Source organism: Gigantopelta aegis, chromosome 14, assembly GCF_016097555.1.
Source record: "Gigantopelta aegis isolate Gae_Host chromosome 14, Gae_host_genome, whole genome shotgun sequence".
In the NCBI taxonomy this organism is placed as follows: domain Eukaryota; kingdom Metazoa; phylum Mollusca; class Gastropoda; order Neomphalida; family Peltospiridae; genus Gigantopelta; species Gigantopelta aegis.
Window position 1 is genome coordinate 9,239,460 of NC_054712.1, and position 19,535 is coordinate 9,258,994.

The 19,535-nt window shown below is 36.8% G+C and overlaps 2 protein-coding genes across 5 annotated transcripts in view; one reads left to right on the plus strand and one right to left on the minus strand.

Moving 5' to 3' along the window:
- LOC121388375 (probable ATP-dependent RNA helicase DHX35) overlaps positions 1-5,050 on the minus strand; it is a 48,434-nt gene extending 43,384 nt beyond the window's left edge. Inside the window, exons 1-3 of one of the 3 annotated variants that reach the window (XM_041519676.1) lie at positions 4,878-5,050; positions 1,269-1,402; positions 506-598 (exon numbers count right to left, since the gene is read on the minus strand). In XM_041519676.1, the coding sequence (XP_041375610.1) occupies positions 506-598; positions 1,269-1,402; positions 4,878-4,914 (264 nt within the window). In that variant the 5' untranslated portion in view covers positions 4,915-5,050. The remainder of the gene's footprint in view (positions 1-505; positions 599-1,268; positions 1,403-4,877) is intronic. The other 2 variants (XM_041519677.1, XM_041519675.1) reach the window with 2 other exon arrangements.
- Positions 5,051-5,058: 8 nt separating this feature from the next.
- LOC121388377 (E3 ubiquitin-protein ligase RNF14-like) lies at positions 5,059-18,481 on the plus strand. 2 transcript variants are annotated; one of them, XM_041519679.1, is made up of 7 exons: positions 5,059-5,127; positions 8,643-8,873; positions 9,886-10,040; positions 11,539-12,033; positions 12,874-13,102; positions 15,514-15,686; positions 17,515-18,481. In XM_041519679.1, the coding sequence occupies exons 2-7, from the start codon at positions 8,702-8,704 to the stop codon at positions 17,725-17,727; spliced, it is 1,437 nt and encodes a 478-aa protein (XP_041375613.1). In that variant the 5' UTR covers positions 5,059-5,127; positions 8,643-8,701; the 3' UTR covers positions 17,728-18,481. The 2 variants fall into 2 exon arrangements, with proteins under 2 accessions (XP_041375613.1, XP_041375612.1); XM_041519678.1 differs by lacking the exon at positions 5,059-5,127 and adding an exon at positions 5,167-5,333.
- The last annotated feature ends 1,054 nt before the right edge of the window (positions 18,482-19,535 follow it).

A 19,535-nucleotide genomic window follows, 5' to 3' on the forward strand; every position in this document is an offset into this window, starting at 1 on the left:
TTAATAATCGTCAAATTTCTGCTAAATGAGCTGCAAAAGAAAACGTAGATTTACGTGCAAAGTAAGTTAGTAGTATTTCTACGACCAGCTTCGTGAAATGTAGTAAACGTACACGTAGAGGTAGAGGTACGACAGGTGTAAGTTTTACACATAAACGTAAATTTATGATGTTTAGTGAAATAGGCTCCTGATGTTGTAATTTACTCTTGGTGGACTTTAATGCTGGTCTATTTGTCAGAAGTGGATTTGATTAGCAAATGAAAGTTTGCATTGTAGAAAAACTGAACTGAAGTACTTTCTGTTTGAAGATAATAAAAAGACCAAGATAAAAAATACAAATATGTATTATATCTATCTGGGGTGGGAAATTGTGAACTGTAAAAACAAGGAAATCTAGTGGGGTCCGGGGGCAAGGATGATTAAAATGCGAGGAAACACAATATTCCATGAGAGGAAAACCGCAGATCCGAGAAGAATTCCCACCCCTGATCTATATACTGCCTACCTGTGGAATTTGAGTACTCTTTCCACATCCCGTTTCACCAATGATTATCACAGTCTGAAACTTCTCTACCAGGTACAGGATGTTAGTACGGTGCTATAACAAAAAAGGTCATGAATGTTTAATCCGACTCGATCACAAATAACTTGAGTGATATCAGTCTAACCCAGCAAATTTTATCAGCCAACACATTCACCTCTTGAATCTGGATTAGACAAAAGTCCACTGCACATAACTCGAACAAATCACATTCGAAACCTTCACTAACACCTTCCAAATTTTGGAGAAAAATATAACTGAGGTACACATATTTTAACAAAAATCTAAATTTTGAAAATATAATGGCCTGAAAGACAATTTCCTGGTATCTGAGTAAAAATATTAATCCTTTTCTCATTATCAGTTTAGATCATTTTAAGGTTTTTTTGGTTGAATTTTTTTTTTGTGGTTTCACAATATTGTTATACTTATATCTTAAATTTTATAAGGCAGTTTATATTTTTTTAAAAGTATTTTGTTGACTTTGGTTATTAAAAAGCTAGCATAATATGTCCACCTTAAACAATATATGGAGTACATTGTCCGACATATCGAATAACAGATTGCATTTTGTACACACACAAATTTTTTTTTAATTCAAATAAAAGGCTAAAACAAATGCATGCTTGAAATTACTAGAGAATTTTGCAGATTAACAGCTTCCAAAATCAAGTAACAAAATTAATGAATCTACATGTATTCACAGAGTTTCAGAAAGCCAGAGTACCTGAAAGATGGGCAACTTTTGTCTCTGCTGGTCGACAGACAGTGAACGATGCGGATTGTACTGCACAGCTTGGCTGCTCTCTTCGGTCAACGATTTCCGCTCTTCCTCCAGACCAACACCAGGGGCCACTGTTCCTGAATACAAAAAGCATAAAGTGATCTATCTGGGCATTCTGTAGTAGCACTAATATTGAACATACACCAGGGATTTATCCAGAATTTTTCATCAAGGTCTTATGGCCGATGGGATTGGGAAAATTAATGCCATTTAATTCTTAACTGGGAATTTATTACGGGCACTTAATATATGCATCTGTAATATTAGGGCGTGATGTAGCCCAGTGGTAAAGTGCTTGCTTTATGTGCGGTCGATTAGGATCTTACGTCAAACCAAACCAAAATTATCTACAAGAAACATTTTTGTAGGATGGGATGGACTATACGGTCAATTTCATTCCAGAATATCAAATAAATATTAATTAACAGGCACTCTTCGCACCCTTTGTATACATATGGTCTGTGCTGTGATAGAAATAATCAAAACATGTTACTAGTCCACCGGACAAATAGATCTAAAATTCTATTTGTCCGCCAATATTTTCCAAATAAATTGTTTGTTTTATTCAAGTACCAGGATGATGTTTGTGATGGCTCAAAATAAAACTGCACTGAAATTTTTTAATTGTCCACTGGAGGCACATGTTGCTTGTCCAAATAGATTTTCACTTGTCAAGACAAACGGACAAGTGTTTATTTCAAACACTAACATATTTTACAGTAATTTCACTTGAAATCCATATTTTATAAAAGGTACAATTTTTTAATCACAACATTTTCTGCAAACATATTCAGGTGCATTAGTAATGTTAAACAAAAAATCAATAGCAATTTTGCATTGGAATTTTCCCAGTGTTCTTAAAATGGAATGTCATGTATTCAGTTTATAGTTATTGTAAGAAGATGCAAAGTGATGTCATTGGAATAATGACGTCATTCAAATTCAAAATTAGCTATAGTATTACAATGCTTCGCCACATTAAAATAAAAACTGATTTACGAACCTTGACCCCTGTCAAAATTCTACAACAAGCAGACAGCACGGTTTACTGACAGGTCAGTATGCTTTTAATTAAGTTTAAGTTTTAAAAAATGAAAGAAATAAAAAGTACCTTTTGTCTAATATATCACATCAAAAAATTGTTATACTGATGACTTTTAAAAGTCGTTTTTTCTTTTTGAAAGGAAAAAACGCTTGAAAAATCAGCACCTTTTATTGGAAATAGAAAGAAATTACATATCAGCAAAATATCAACTTTTGGACTGTTTACTTTAGTATTTATCATAATATTAAAATTAAGCAAATAATTTTGAAGGATGGCTAGACCCCTAGTTAATAATGATAAATATTAATATACATATAATGATACACACTAAACAGTCACAAAGTGGAAATTATTATTTTTTAATTCCTTCATTGGGATGCCCTTTTGACGTGTTGTTCCATTTGCCCTTTTCCGATCAGTCTCCCACCCCTTCAAAATATTTCCTGGATCTGCTCCTGAATGCAAAATTATTTTCAATGATGGTCTAAAGGTTAGGGCTAGCTCAGACTGATCTTGTGAATACATAGATCAGTTGCCAACTGACTTTCCTGTATCAGAATGTGATTGTGTAAAACAAAATCCCACTGAAAAATGAATCCACCCTATACTGTAATAGTGGTACAGACTGTTGAAATGAGAAGCCGTATAAGAGATTTTCACTTCATTGACAAAACAAAATAGAGGACCCCTTCCCTCCTCTCCCAAAGTCGAGCAGTCAAGCATGTGAAAAATACTTTCAGTGGCACATGCGAAACAGACCACTGGTGGTGGTAGGGTTTTATAAAGGTCCTCTAAGTTGTCAAACTTGTGCCGATTCTTTTGTTCTTTGTACAGTAAAGTTTTTTTTTTTTTCAATCAATCAAGCAAGCAATGGGGTAGAGGGCTCTCACATAGAGGGGGCGGGCAACAATACTGAATCGTCTTATGGGGCAAATACAAGACATGTGTTCAGGGATTTTAGGAGAGATGTGGGGTCTAGACTGGCGATCAAATATAGGCCATACAGGCTCTCATTTTTGTAGGAGGCAGGGCAGATTGATTTTTGCCTGAATTAAACGAAAATGGATTTAAAAAAACAAAAACATTTTATTTATATTAGCATTACTGTTGAATAACTGCAGATGGTATTTGTATGAACGGCAAATTACATGTACAAATATAACGTGAGAGACAAGTGGACAAACACTTAAAATCGTAGTTTCAGTTTGTAAAATAAAAATGTCTTTACTTTATATACATATTGTCATTACCTGTAGAAAACTAAAATAATAAAAGACAAATAAATGAAACTACAACGATTAATAATAATAGAATATTTTGTAACGGACGACTGGCCATGGGACGAACAGTCTAGGGCTACTTTGATATGGGTTTGACATACAGGGTCGAATTATTATGAACTAGTGGTTGAAATGACGAATCCAGAGAGGTTTAAGAAGAATATAATAATTATTATTATTATTAGGAAAAAGGAGAAAAAAAAAAAGAGGGAGAAAACTTGTTTACGTCTTGAGATAACCCGTGTTTATTGTCTCATCTAGCGGCAATTACAATGTAAATATTTCTGTTTTGTAAGGATCCGCAACTGGCGTATAAAGTGTGTCCCCTTTGAGGAGTTACAGTAAGTCGTTTGCAGCATCAATTTTCATAAAACTTGTCATGCACAATCTAATTTTTTTATCTATATATGTTTACTTTACACATACTATAAAATTTCAAAGAATATAAAAAGAAAACATCAAAAACTTCCATCTCTCTTTTTAAACATCTTAATTTTTTTCATGTCGTCATCTGCTCGTGTACATTTTTAAAAGTGGTTATGTATCAGCGTCCAAAACAAAACCAAAACTGTATATTGTTTAAAAAAAAATTTACATACAATTTCAAGAAACATGTATTATTTATTTGTTAGAATATTTTTTTACTGAAATTTACATTTGAAATGACTAAAATTTTAATATACCGACAGACTGATCCGGAAGTGATCTGTTACTGACGTATCACCTGTACAAAGCCAAAACAAGGGTGCGAAAAGTGACTGTCGTCAACCTTAATTCATAATCCAATATCATCAAGCAAATTCAATAGGCCAAAGTGGGGAACAGACAGAACTCTTTCCTTTCAATTTATTCCAAAAACATTGTGATTGTCATTATTCGGTATAATATCCGCCCGGTCCCCTCTGTTATTATTTTTAGTTAGGGTTAGGGGTTAGGGTTGGGTTTGGGTTTGGGTTTGGGTTTGGGTTTGGGGTTGGGGTTGGGTTTGGGTTTGGGGTTGGGGTTGGGGTTGGGGTTGGGGTTGGGGTTGGGGTTGGGGTTGGGGTTGGGGTTAGGGTTAGGGTTGGGTTTAAGGTTAGGGTTAGGGGAGGGGGGGACCGGGCGGATATTTTTCCCATTATTCTTTGTATTCGGAAATAGGTGACATACGGATTCAGGAAAGGAAAGCATATTTACACTGACAGTGTAGCCTAATCTTGTATTACAAAAAAATTAAAGTCTTAATACCTGGCTTCCAAAATTTTGGCACAAATTTACTTGACATTATTAAAGTGGCGTGTATTATATAACGTATAAATTAAATGACAGCAGATTAATCATCGTCAATTCTCAACACGAAACTACATTCAACCATTCCCGCTGCAGACACACCGGAAGTAGTGTATGTTTTTCTTCTGTCGTAACTTCCCCAATCTTCATCGTTCTTTCTTGTAGCCCGAAATATTTATACCCTATCTTCAGTAAAGAAACCATAAATGTAAATAACGTTTATATTAATCAACAGGATCTCCCTTGGTTAAGTATTGATTTCAAAGGCTACGGTGGTCAAACATTGATACAGATATTTAAAAAAACAAAAACAAAAACCCACTTCGGATAATTTCGGTTACTTCCGATTTGTTTTACGGAAAGTTTTAATCAAATTAATGAGTCCGAGTGTTGTGATATGTGTCAGTCTAGCCGGTAACGTGTTTACATGATTGAACTTATTTTTATGAAAATAGTTATATTTATCCATTATAATTATAAGAATAACTCAAGTAAGAAAGACATTACTTTATATATACTGAAGACAAATACTTCGGTTGAAGTTAAAAAGGAAATTTCAGAATTGTTAATTTTTAGGCCATGTAAAAAATTATATTTGTTTTTGTGCCATGTGATTATGATTATGAACAATTATTCAGAGGAGTTACCTCACTGGACCTGCCCACAACAAATTGTAAAAATTGTGTTTTTCATCAAATATTTGTTTATAACCATTGTCTATAAATATGAATGTGTAATTACATTCACATTGGTGTGATATACCATGATCATAGTAACCATGAATGGCATGGTTGGTTAGTATTGACCTGTGGAGTGTGGGGCAATAGATCGCAGGGTCGATCCATGGTCCTGACCCAACATTTGGGATTTGTGGAAGCACAGAATATCCTGCTGTGCAGCCTGATACAAGGCTCGAACTTAAGGTTCCATTAGACCAAATCAATTCCTATTGCCGATAATGTTAACGTTTACTAATAAAACTGATATAAGCAGCGTTTCAACACACCCAGGAAGTACAGCAATAGAAAGTGTGGCACCTCACATCTAATCTAGCTGCACGAAAATGGGGGGTCACGTATCATTTAAGAGATTTAATTTATGTTTTTAATAGCAACCGTCATTTTTGCTGAAAATTGCAGTTCCATTTTTGGGGGTACCCCGCATTAGTTTCAACCTCTGGTATATACTGCATAACAACTGTATAACAAATAAAAGTGTATTTATTTATTGTCAATGGATAATAGTATTTGCACAAATAATCAATGTCACATATTACTACCAATCACACCCACAGCTGCTTTTACTCAGTAAATATTTGACGGTGCACGTCGAACTTTGACACAGTACTTTCTTCTTTGGTACTATGCAACCTATATCAAAAAAATATATTTTTCAAAAAGTGTCCAATTGGGTGTTTTCATGACTATCAGGATCTTCTGTGTTCTGATATGATGTGACAACATAATTGAAAGTGTTGTTCCTACAGTGCAACCTGATTTAATGTACACCTCAGGAAGCATCAGTGTTATGCAAAGTTGTATACAAATGCAATGTATCATATTTAAAACAAATAATAAATAAAAAATACTACTCTTGAAGATACATACTATGGGTTGGTTGTGTATGCTTAGTTGTATATGTAGTGTGTGCATGCATAGTCAGAGTCTCTCATTTCCAATAAATAATTACCTTAAAACTCATTTATTGCAGTGACCCTGTGTTTTGAAAGACTTTAATGGGCATATGATAAGAACTTCACTAGAAAAAAAGCATATTACATGTGGTATCTGAAATGAACACCACTGCATCCACAAATAGTAGTAAATTAATGTGGTACACATCATGGTGGGGTAAACACCCAAGATATGGACTATGCTTGGATGTCAAGTCACTGAATGCAATATTTTCAAACCCATCAGCCTAGTTGGTTTTTATATATGCATTATTAAATCCACTGACAGCTACCAATATATCTGTTGATATTTTATTAATAATCTCCAGTGATTGGTGCTTACAGACATGTATCATATCTAGAGTTATCATTAGGGTTTTACATCTTTATTTTTTATTTGTCATAAAAAAAGCACATTCAAACCATCAAAAGAGTGCGAAAGTCATTTTTCTTTAATTATTTTCTGTTTTAACTGAATATAATTATATCGTATGCATTACTACAATCTGTAATGTAACACATCATTTACATAGTAATATTGGAAAATATAGCTTTACAAGTGTGGTAATAGTGGAAGATAATACTAACACACTCCTAGGTAGATTAACAAATGTGTCAAAATTGCTCTTGTACTTGGTATATACTTCAAATACCCTTTACTATAGAAAACTCACTGAATATATGGACAAGATTTAATGAACTGACCTAAAGCTATCATTACCAAGCTTATATTTGTGTACAAATAAAGAAGAGAATGCAAAATGGCTACACAGAACCCACTTCTGTAGATTTTAATGTTTTTGCCAAACTCACAAAAACAATTGTAAAAACTCCCATATTTGCCTAAAACATAATTCACCAACCTAAAAAGTATGTTAAAATTACAGCAGAAATCAGGTTATTTAAATATAGTCATTCCAGAGCTAATTGCATTCAAATACACATTGTTAATGGAGATCTAAAAGCTTAACCTAATATAGCTAACATTATTTTTTAACGAAAAATAAATTATTACTAATAGCTTATTTCATCTTGCCTAGACTTATTATCCTAAATAAGATTAGTGTTATATGACATGTCCATCACCTTGGATAAATAAGCTTTAAAATATTTTAAGTAAAAAAATATGGGCCAAAATCTCCAATTGGTCAGCACAGACTTTTTTTCAAACTCTATTCTCAGCAGTGCACAGTAAATTAATGCCAAGGTCAAGGTCATTATGAACTCCCATGCCTGAGTGTAACCTAATTAAGCAATTATGACTGTCAAATAACAGTAAATGGCACACAATATAAAATAATGATAATATAGTGAATATATGCTATAGGTTCCATTAGACCAAATCAATTCCTATTGCCGATAATGTTAACGTTTACTAATAAAACTGATATAAGCAGCGTTTCAACACACCCAGGAAGTACAGCAATAGAAAGTGTGGCACCTCACATCTAATCTAGCTGCAAGAAAATGAGGGGTCACGTATCATTTAAGAGATTTAATTTATGTTTTTAATAGCAACCGTCATTTTTGCTGAAAATTGCAGTTCCATTTTTGGGGGTACCCTGCATTAATTTCAACCTCTGGTATATACTGCATAACAACTGTATAACAAATAAAAGTGTATTTATTTATTGTCAATGGATAATAGTATTTGCACAAATAATCAATGTCACATATTACTACCAATCACACCCACAGCTGCTTTTACTCCGTAAATATTTGACGGTACACGTCGAACTTTGACACGGTACTCTCTTCTTTGGTACTATGCAACCTTAACGACGACAGCGACAGCCATGCATTGGCGTAGTTTTAATATATAAATTAATATGAATTGCTGTCGGTCAGGGGCTTCACCGATAGCACTTTTTTCCCCCATGGATAAAAATTATTGCCGTCGGTTGAAGAGACTAATTTTGGTTTTTATATTTGTTTCAAATGTTACCGATTTAAAATTGCTGTAGGCAGACTCAAAATTGCCATTGGTGAGCATTTTGACTGTGATACATCTCTTTTTTTAAATATTAATTTTGCAATGTTTTCTCTTTCAGAAAGCTCTGTATATGTACTGTACAGATTTATGGTAGTTATTGGTTGAGAACGGCAGAACATGGGAGACCAGGAGTCCCAGGAAGATGAACTGACAGCATTGGCCAGTATTTACGACAGCAGTGTTTTCTCGGTTTCACAAGATGGCGATGACCGGGGTGGCCAGTTTTCTGCTTGTTTAGCATTACCACAACCTTTCGTTGTGTCATTTTTACCTGCAGGCATTTCTGAAGGTACATGTATGTACATTGTTAGCCCGAGTACTCTGACGATAAGAGAGCTAGACAGACATTTGGACAGTTACCACACTCTCTTATTGTCAGAGATCAATTTATATAAATTCTGCCTATCAAACGGTAGTCAAAGATTCCCACTATAAAGTATAATACAACAACAATCCTATGTTTGACATTAAGTACCTTTACATCGATCATTTTCAAGCTCTCTGATTAAACAAAAATCACATATTAATCACTTTGAATTATGTTCCGGTTAAATACATATTTGCTGATGGGTTTTTTACTGTAGAGTTATTAATATTTGATTATTTTTTTTTAATCCGAGATCTCAAACGTGGTCACCCGTACTACTGTATGCCACAGTGAAGAATATTGTTTACTCATGGACTTTTGAAATGAATTTTTTTTTTCTAAATCAGTTTTATTATTCATACATTCAAAATGGTTCTCCAACTAGTAGAAACAGATTAACAAAAAATACCAGTAATCGAATATAGACCTTTATTATAGCTTCAAATTTGCCAATAGTCCTGACAAGAAAAAGTCTCTTCTAGTCATTTTTAATAAAATACTTTTCTTCTTATATCAAACCAAACTGAAATTATTTACAAAGTTTATTTTGTTTAACAACACCACTAGAGCACATTGATTTATTTATCATCAGCTATTGGATGTCAAACATTTGGTAATTCTGACATATAGTCTTAGAGAAGAAACCCAGTAATTTTTTCATTAGTAGCAAGGGATCTTTCATATGCACCATTCCACAGACAGAATAGCACATATAGATGATCTTTGATATACCAGTTGTGGTGCACTGGTTGAAATGAGAAATAGCCCATTGAGCCACCGATGGGGATCGATCCTACACAGACTGCACATCAGATTAGCACTTTATCACTGGGCTACGTCCAGCCACGAAATTATTTACAAAAAACCCACATTTTTGTAGGAGGATGGGACGGACTATAGTAGTCATTAAACTGACGTTTTATGTCTAATTTAGATAGCGGTTCTGAAGGACTCAAGGCTGATGGGAAAAATATCTGTGCAGTTCATTACTTGCCTCCGATCATCCTGAACTTCGTAATTCCAGCTGACTATCCATCCCGGCAGAGTCCGCAGTTTACACTGTCGTGCAAGTGGCTTACAAAATGTCAGGTAACACAGTTCTAAGTAATCATGGGAGATGTTAATTTGCAGGGCTAGCTCTGGGCGATTAGAACATTTCGCCAAATTATCTCAAAACTGCAACAAAAGTTTGACACAAATGCAAAACCTATAGCTATTTTCCAAGAAAATATAAATTATTACACAATTTTTTTTCACTAAATTAAAATAAAATTCACCAGTGGTTCTTCAAATTTGCAATTGGTGAATTTGGCGAGTGGCGAGTGGCAGAGCTGACCCTGATTTGTATCCATTGCGTGTATATCAACCATCTCAATGTACCAAATTAAATGGAGGGTTTTCAGGGGTTTTAAAGACTAGAGCTGTAAACACAAATTTTATTACTGCATATTTTAGTTCTTTTTCACAATTGGTCAAATAGAGGATGAATTGTTGAATGTATGTGTCTGCTCTTTGGGTGATTTGGAATGTTAACAAAAATTGCATTCCGTTTGCACACACAACAAAATTCATTGGACTCAAAAGCCCATGTTTATGTTTTATTTGCAGACCTCGTTGTTTAATGGGAGCTATCTCTTTGGTTTCCTTTCACTGCCCTGAGACTATAGTTCAAACAGTTATTTTTAGCTACCCCCAGCATGTGAATAAAAAACCCAAGAAAATCAACCTCAAAATAACAAAATATCAATGCTCAATATGGTAAGGGGCGGGACGTAGCCCAATGGTACAGCACTCACTTGATGCGCAGTCGGTGTGGGATCGATCCCCGTCGGTGGGCCTATTGGGCTATTTCTCGTTCCATCCAGTGCACCACATCTGGCATATCAGTGGCCGTGGTATGTACTACCCTGTAAGTGGGATGGTACATATAAAAGGTCCCTTGCTGCTAATCAAAAAGAGTAGCCCAGGAAGTGGTGACAACAGGTTTCCTCTCAGTATCTGTGTGGTCCTTGACCATATGTCTGATGCCATATAACCGTAAATAGAATGTGTTATGTGCGTCGTTCAAACATTTCTTTCTTTCAATATGGTAAATGGCTCCCCATAATCTGCGTTGAGGAAGTAGTTAATCTCTCCTCTCACTTTATTGTGCAAGGTGAGAAGGCTGAAATCAAACATGTGTGAAACCTACAGGAAGAAGAGGATGTAGAAATTGTTTTTGGTGAAACATATTTGTTTTCTTTTTCCTTTTTAGCAAGTTCAGTCAAGTCTAAAATAGACGGTTTGTTTAACAACTTGTACAATGTACTTGTGTTAAGGCAGTTGTCAAAACTGACAACAAGATGCATGCATACATCTACTTGTCTTTCAATAACTCCAATTATTACAGATGGTAAGTCTTTATAAAGGAATAAATTTTAAAAAGCTAAAATAACATTAATTTTGTAGGGGTTTTTTTCTTCAGTATATTTAAAATTTTTGTCTTGTATTTGTATCTACTTCAGACGAGGTTAAAAAAACCCACTTAAACACTTGTACATCATGAAATTTCTTACTGTTTTCAGTGTTTATAATTTATGTATTTTAGCTAACAAAATTGTGTCAGCGATTGGACGAACTGTGGAAGGAAAACAAAGGAAGTGTCATCCTCTTTCTATGGACAGACTTCCTACAGAACGATACTTTTTCCTTTCTTCATTTGACTTCTCCGCTAGATCTTTCGAACGTTCTTTTGCGGCATCCTCACCAGAAGAGTTCTGAGGAAATTTGTGATAGCCACGAACCAAACAAAACACACGATGAACGTGCAATTCAGGACATCGCGGCACAGCGTCTGTTGCGTCCAACAATCCTCGACTTCGATACACAGGAGCAGCAGCGTGAATTCGAACGGACCGTGTTTACATGCAACGTGTGCTTCATGGAAAAGCCTGGCTCGCAGTGTATTCAGTTTGCGACATGCGACCACGTGTACTGCAAGAAGTGTATGACGGATTACTTCATTGTACAGATTCAGGACGGAAACGTCGGCAGTTTAACGTGTCCTGACCACGAGTGTGATTCTCAGGCTCTTCCTTCTCAGGTTGGTACTTGGGGGGTGGGGGGACTGTCCGACTGGGTGGGGGTGGTGTCACTTTGATACTGTGAGAGCTTATAGACTTTATTGTGAGGTTCATACTGAGGGCAATTAGTGGGGAGGGTGACAGCAGTTTGACATGTTCCGACCACAAGTGTGATTGTCAGGCTCTTCCTTCTCAGGTTGGTACTGGGGGAGACTTGTGGAGTGGGTGGGGGTGGTGTCACTTTGGTACTGTGAGAGCTTATAGAGTTTATTGTGAGGTTCATACTGAGGGCATTTTGTGGGGAGGGTGACACCAGTTTGACAAATCCCGACCACAAGTGATATTCTCAGGCTCTCCCCTCTCACGTTGGTATTTATTAAACGAGCTTCCACTTCATAATTTTCCATTTTCACAAGTTTTAGCGAGTGACAATGAAATTTATTTCACAAGGGACATAAACATGATAATAAATGGTAGCGAGTCTAATATCCTATTTATTACCCATAATCGATCTTAATTTATATCACTCAACTCATTTGGTTGACGTTCCTGTAAGGTTGTAGTGTGCCAGTCGATGACATCAAAGTGTTACGTCCCACTTTGTGTAATGCCAAGTGGGACGTATCACTTTGATATGTACCAAGATATTTTTAACAATATGGTTAATACTATGGGTAACACGATACATCTATCTCATGATATGATATATATCATATTGTGAGATCTAGGTACATGTATATCATGACACACCTCTATCACCGTGAAACATGTGTTAAACTAATTTTGTGTAAGACACCAAATAGCTATAGGTTACATGTATGTGTTGAGGTGTTGTGAGCCATTTGTTTCCTGTGTTTCAGGTAAAGGATTTAGTGAGTGTGAAGCTGTTTACACGTTACGATGACCTGCTTCTCAAGACAAGCCTGGACCTGATGAAGGACGTCACGTACTGCCCCCGCCCCATCTGTCAGGTGCCCGTCATCTTCGACCATGACAGCAGCATCGCGTCATGCAGCGCATGTCACTACGTCTTCTGTGTCCACTGCAAGCTTGTCTACCACGGACTGTCGCCGTGCAAAATTAAAGCAGGTATTAACATGCAGTCTGTTGCTTTGTAAAATTGAAGCAGGTATTAACATGCAGTCTGTTGCTTTGTAAAATTAAAGCAGGTATTAACATGCAGTCTGTTGTTTTGTAAAATTCAAGCAGGTATTAACATGCAGTCTGTTGCTTTGTAAAATTAAAGCAGGTATTAACATGCAGTCTGTTGTTTTGTAAAATTAAAGCAGGTATTAACATGCAGTCTGTTGTTTTGTAAAATTGAAGCAGGTATTAACATGGAATCTGTTGCTTTGTAAAATTGAAGCAGGTATTAACATGGAATCTGTTGCTTTATAAAATTGAAGCAGGTATTAACATGCAGTCTGTTGTTTTGTAAAATTGAAGCAGGTATTAACATGCAATCTGTTGCTTTGTAAAATTGAAGCAGGTATTAACATGGAATCTGTTGCTTTGTAAAATTGAAGCAGGTATTAACATGGAATCTGTTGTTTTGTAAAATTAAAGCAGGTATTAACATGCAGTCTGTTGTTTTGTAAAATTGAAGCAGGTATTAACATGTAGTCTGTTGCTTTGTAAAATTGAAGCAGGTATTAACATGCAGTCTGTTGTTTTGTAAAATTAAAGCAGGTATTAACATGCAGTCTGTTTTGTAAAATTAAAGCAGGTATTAACATGCAGTCTGTTGCTTTGTAAAATTAAAGCAGGTATTAACATGCAGTCTGTTGCTTTGTAAAATTAAAGCAGGTACTAACGTGCAGTCTGTCATCATGCAGAATTAAAGCACATACTAACTTGCAGTATGTCACCATGTAATATTTAAGCAGGTACTAATGTGCAGTCTGTTGTCATGCAGAATTAAAGCAGGTACTAACGTGCAGTCTTTTGCTTTGTGAAATTAGATCAGGTGCTACCATGGAGTCTGTTGCTTTGTAAAATTAAATCAGGTGCTACCATGGAGTCTGTTGCTTTGTAAAATTAAATCAGGTGCTACCATGGAGTCTGTTGCTTTGTAAAATTAAATCAGGTGCTACCATGGAGTCTGTTGCTTTGTAAAATTAATTAAAAGCATTTATGTTTGATGTATTCTCTACAAATCACTGCAGTAAAATAGGAATTATGTATGTACACGTATCATTCATACCTACATTAAATTACACTTCTTTATGTTACCTGGACCTGGTTATTTAAAGTAGGTGGCTGTGTTAACCCTTTCAACCCTGTAGACCAATTTTTATGTAGACTGATTCAACGAAATGGGTAAAACGGTGAAAACACTTGTGAGAAAGTGTTAACAACCTGAATAAAATACAGTGACACTCTAAACGGGACACCCACGGGACCAAGTAAAAAGTCCAGTGTTAAGGCGTATTCAGTTTAGACAGGTTAGGTTCTGTACTGGTATTTTAAAAGAGACTTTGAAAATGTTCTGGTTTTGAAAGAATTCCAGTTTACCGAGGGTCTGTAGTGTTCGAGGTTAATGGTATCCCGATATCCCAGGGATACCAGAATTTAATTTTGGATACCAGACTTCAAGAACCCAGTATCCCGCTGGGATACCATATAATACTAAATTCTCAGGTGGGATACCAGATTTTGAAATGTTAGTATCCAACTTGGATACTGGCCACAAATTTTAATCTCATGTCATGTCACGTCATAGGGTTTTACGTGCACATTCAGAACAAGCTGTTGTAGCGCACGCCTGTAGTGGGTGCAAGAGCCGGCCTTGGCCGGCTTCTCCGTCCATGACAGGAAAGGGGAGGGGAGAGGAGGGACCGCCTGCACTAGCAGGTGCAAGGGAGCACCAGCAGCCCGGTTATTTTTTGTGTTTTTTTGTTATAATCTCGAACACTGGTCTGGTTTTGAGAGAATTCCAATTTACTGAGGGTCTGGTTTTGAAGGTTTCACTGTAATTAATATGTAAACCAGATGTGGCGATGAAGTTTTTCATCTTCTGAAAATTGTCGTCTTTTGTTTGTAATCTTTTAAAAATAGTCTGTATGCAAGTTACATTATAGCCAATAAAATTCACCAATTGTTGGCTTATTAGTCCCCTACCGGTCAAACCGGAGGACACTGTAGGTTTTACCTGTCTGTCCATCCATCTGTCCCACATATAGGTTTACAGAAAACAAATTCACAATACCTCAAGATATTGAGCTGTAATTTTGTGTATATAGCTTTATCATGTACTGTTACAGATCAAGTTTGACTTTCATAACGATTTACCCATTTGTGACAGAGTTATGGCCCTTGTTTTGACAAGCCTGGGGCCTAATGCACTCAACTCTCGCAACTTTGCAATCTCGCAATGCAGTGCTAAAAGACTTGCAAAGAGGATGCTTTATTGTCCAGCAGAGCCTAAGAGAGCTTTGTGAATCAGGTCCCTGTGGTGTAAGAGACATGCTGACACCTGCTAATGTTTTTTCCTTGTCTAGATGAGTTGTCCAAACTGCGAGAAGAATACCAGAACGCAAGTCCCGAGGAGAAGCTGTTTCTGGAGAAGCGGTATGGCAAGCGCACGATACAGCAGGCGGTTGAGGAGAGCTTCACTAATGAGTGGCTCAACCAGTTCTCCAAGCAGTGTCCGTCGTGTGGCGCTCATATACAGGTATTTAGAGATCATATCCAGGTATTTAGAGATCATATGCAGGTATTTAGAGATCATATACAGGTATTTAAACATCATATACAGGTATTTAAAGACAATATAAAGGTATTTAAGGTAGTACTAAACCAAATAACTTCCGGCTGGGTCAAAGTTCGAGGTGCACCCAACTTTTGATAGAGAAGTGAACACCACAAGTCCTGTGATTGGTTATAAATGTGAGTGTGTTGGTTGTAAAAAATAATAGTTTCATCTGGGTAAAAAAAATATGAAATTTTATTTCATCTAGTACCAATGTGTCAAGTAGCCTTGTGCTTGAAACATGTATGGGGTACCTGTAAAAAAAAGTACTCGAATTTTGTGCGGAACTAGGGTAGTCATAGACGCTACCCGTTATCTCGAAAACAAGCAGCTTGACCCCCAATTTTTTCTGATTCACTTTAAGTGTGAGGGGTGGTAGTATTTATATCCGTGGCGTTTATGTTGATTGATACGCTGCAGGTAGGAGTTTTAGCCACATATGTTACTATTATCGTCTATGGGATTTGATTTGGTAGTATACACCCTTAAACATTACATACAAGTATTTAAACATCATATACAGGTATTTAAACATCATATACAGATATTTAATGACAGTGTCAACAATATGATCTCTAACTAGTTGAAATTTTATAGCTGAATTACATTTTCAGCAATATGATCTTTTCGCCTTTACAAAGTATAAGAAGGTGAGATGTATGTATTACTTTTCCGACAAAAGTTAAAGTTTGTTCTATTTAACGACACGACTAGAGCACATTAATTTATTAATCATCGGCTGTTGGATGTCTTAACATTTGGTAATTTTGACATAATAGTCTTAGCAAGGAAACCTGCAAATGTTTTCCATTAGTAGCAGGGGTATCATTTATATGTACAGGACAGCACATACCACAGCCTTTTATATACCAGTCATGGTACAGTGGCTGGAATGAGAAATAGCCCAATGGGCCCACAGATGGGGATCGATCCCAGACCGACCACACACCAAGCGAGCGGTTTCTCACTGTGCTTCGTCCCACTCCTACTTTTCCGATGATGGCCATCATGACAGTGTAAACGTTTGTGTTTAGCTCAACATTAAAGTTTCGTGGTTTAGCTCCATTTCCCACACACTGTAAGTCCTACATCAATGAAACTTAGATTACAGTTACATCTATGAATGGTCATCCCAGTGTATACTTTAAAAAGTTAAGTACAAATTTAAATTGAAATCGTTTTGTAAATTTAATATTATGATTTTTACTTGAATGTTTTAAAAAGTTTAATTACTATTTTCACCATGCACTGAGATGAACATCTGTGAATGTAACTAAGTTTTCTTATAATTCTTTTGTCTTTCTTTTCTCTTCCCAGTAGCCGAGGTGTATATTTGTGCTGGGCTGTTGTTAATAATTAATTAATTAATGGTTCAGTGCTCGCTCGATACACAATTGGTGTGGGATCGATCCCCGTCAGTGGGTCCAATGGGCTATTTCTCGTTCCAACCAGTGTACCACGACTGGTATATCAAAAGGCCGTGGTATGTACTACCCTGTCTGTGGGATGGTGCATATAAAAGATCCCTTTGCTGCTAATCAAAAAGAGTAGCCCATGAAGTGGCGACAGCAGGTTTCCTCTCTCAATATCTGTGTGGTCCTTAACCATATGTCTGACGCCATATAACCGTAAATAAAATGTGTTGAGTGCATCATTAAATAAAACATTTACTTCTTTCTTTCCTACCTGTGCGTCGTTAAATAAAACATTTCTTTCTTCTTTCTTTCATTCATTGTTTTCTGTGTTTCAGAAAATAGACGGATGTAACAAGATGACCTGTACCAAGTGTCGCAATTACTTCTGTTGGATCTGTGAGAAGTCTCTGTCACGGACGAACCCATACAAACATTTCAGCGAGTTGAATAACGACTGTTTTAACCGCCTGTTCGAGGGCATCGACCAGAACATGGAGTTTGATGACTGGGAGGAGGGGGACGAAGATGATGATGACGATTTCTTGTAACCACGGCAACGCACCATGCATCGTTTGAACTGGGCAGAGCAGTGGCCTAATTCTCTAAACCAGCCCCAAATTCAGCCAGCAAACATTTTGCTAACGTTTTTGAACTATTTGATTGGTTCCCATCTTGACCATTTGGTTTACCGTGCAGTGCATAAACCAGTCTAGCAGACGTTTGTTTCTGCTCAGTCTGGCTGAACTCGGCCCAGGTCTTGCCCTAACCATTGCCAAATTAGCCATTTGTTAATTTTTAATACAGAGTGGCTACAAAACAATCGGTCTTGTAAACTTCTTGGCCCAGATTTTCGAAACTATCTTAGCACTACGATATCGTAAAACTGTCCTAAATGATGATGTTACACATCAAATTACGTTGTGACGTCATTATGAATCTAAATGCGGCTGCATTTTTCACTTGGTTTCATTTGCAAAGGAAGTGAGTAACCTTTAGCCGGCATCACGATGCAGCGTGGGATATCTGAAGTAAAAATGGCAGTCTGGACCCCTTTAGATTTCCTCTTTTTTACAGTTCACCAATTCTCACCCCTGATATTTGAAAATTGGCTAAACTGAAATTTTTTTCCAATGTGAGCTCTGCTAAACTCTTGCAATTTTGCAATCTCGTTAAAACTCCCTCTGGGTGGGAGCCACCGAAGCCAGTTGAATGAATAACTTTTGGTTTGGAGTGCTGTTGTTTGCAAATGATTTGCGCATTAAACATTTTTTTGTGTTAATATAAAAAATATTTAAAAATCAAGGAATGTGTATTGCAAGTCTTATTAACCCAATCAGGGCGGGACGTAGCCCAGTGGTAAAGTGTTCGCTTGATGCGCGGTCAGTCTGGGATCAATGCCCGTTGGTGGGATCATTGGGCTATTTCTCGCTCCAGCCAGTGCACCACGACTTGTATATCAAATGTCGTGGTGTATGTTATCCTGTCTGTGGGATGGTGCATATAAAAGATCCCTTGCTGCTAATCAAAAAGAGTTGCTCATGAAGTGGCGACAGCAGGTTTCCTCTCTCTATATCTGTGTGGTCCTTAACCATATGTCTGACGCCATATAACCGTAAATAAAATGTGTTGAGTGCGTTGTTAAATAAAACATTTCCTTCCTATTAACCCAATCAGTTTCAATTCTCATAGAATGAAACAGAAATAATTTTGCTTATTAGTCTCCTACTGGACCAACCGATGAAGACTAAATATAAATTTTATTTCAACTTATTTGCATGCTTATATCTAATTAAAGTTCAAGCACACCTCGGCTATCTGGACTGTCTGTCCAGGACAGTGGGTTAGTTGTTAGTGAGAGAGAAGAGGGTGTAGTGGTCTTACCCATTGAGTTGTTAAAACTTGCTCTGGGTAGGAGCCGGTACCAGGCTACAAACCCTGTACCTACCAGCCGTACGTCCGATGGCCTAACCCACGACACCACTGTCTTTCTGTCTATATGACTGTTTGTCACCTATAGTTTTCCAGCCTTATCATGTTCTGTTACAGAACAAATCTGACTTTTATGAGGATTTATCTATTTTTCATAGAGTTACGGCCAAATCAATTTTGACTTTCATGGGAATTTTGCACCGGCTTCGGTGGCGTAGTGTTTAGGTCATCGGTCTACAAGCTGGTAGGTACTGGGTTCGGATTCCAGTCGAGGCATGGGATTGTTAATCCAGATACCGACTCCAAACCCTGAGTGAGTGCTCCGCAAGGCTCAATGGGTAGGTGTAAACCATTTGCACCAACCAGTGATCCATAACTGGTTCAACAAAGGCCATGGTTTGTGCTATCCTGCCTGTGGGAAGCACAA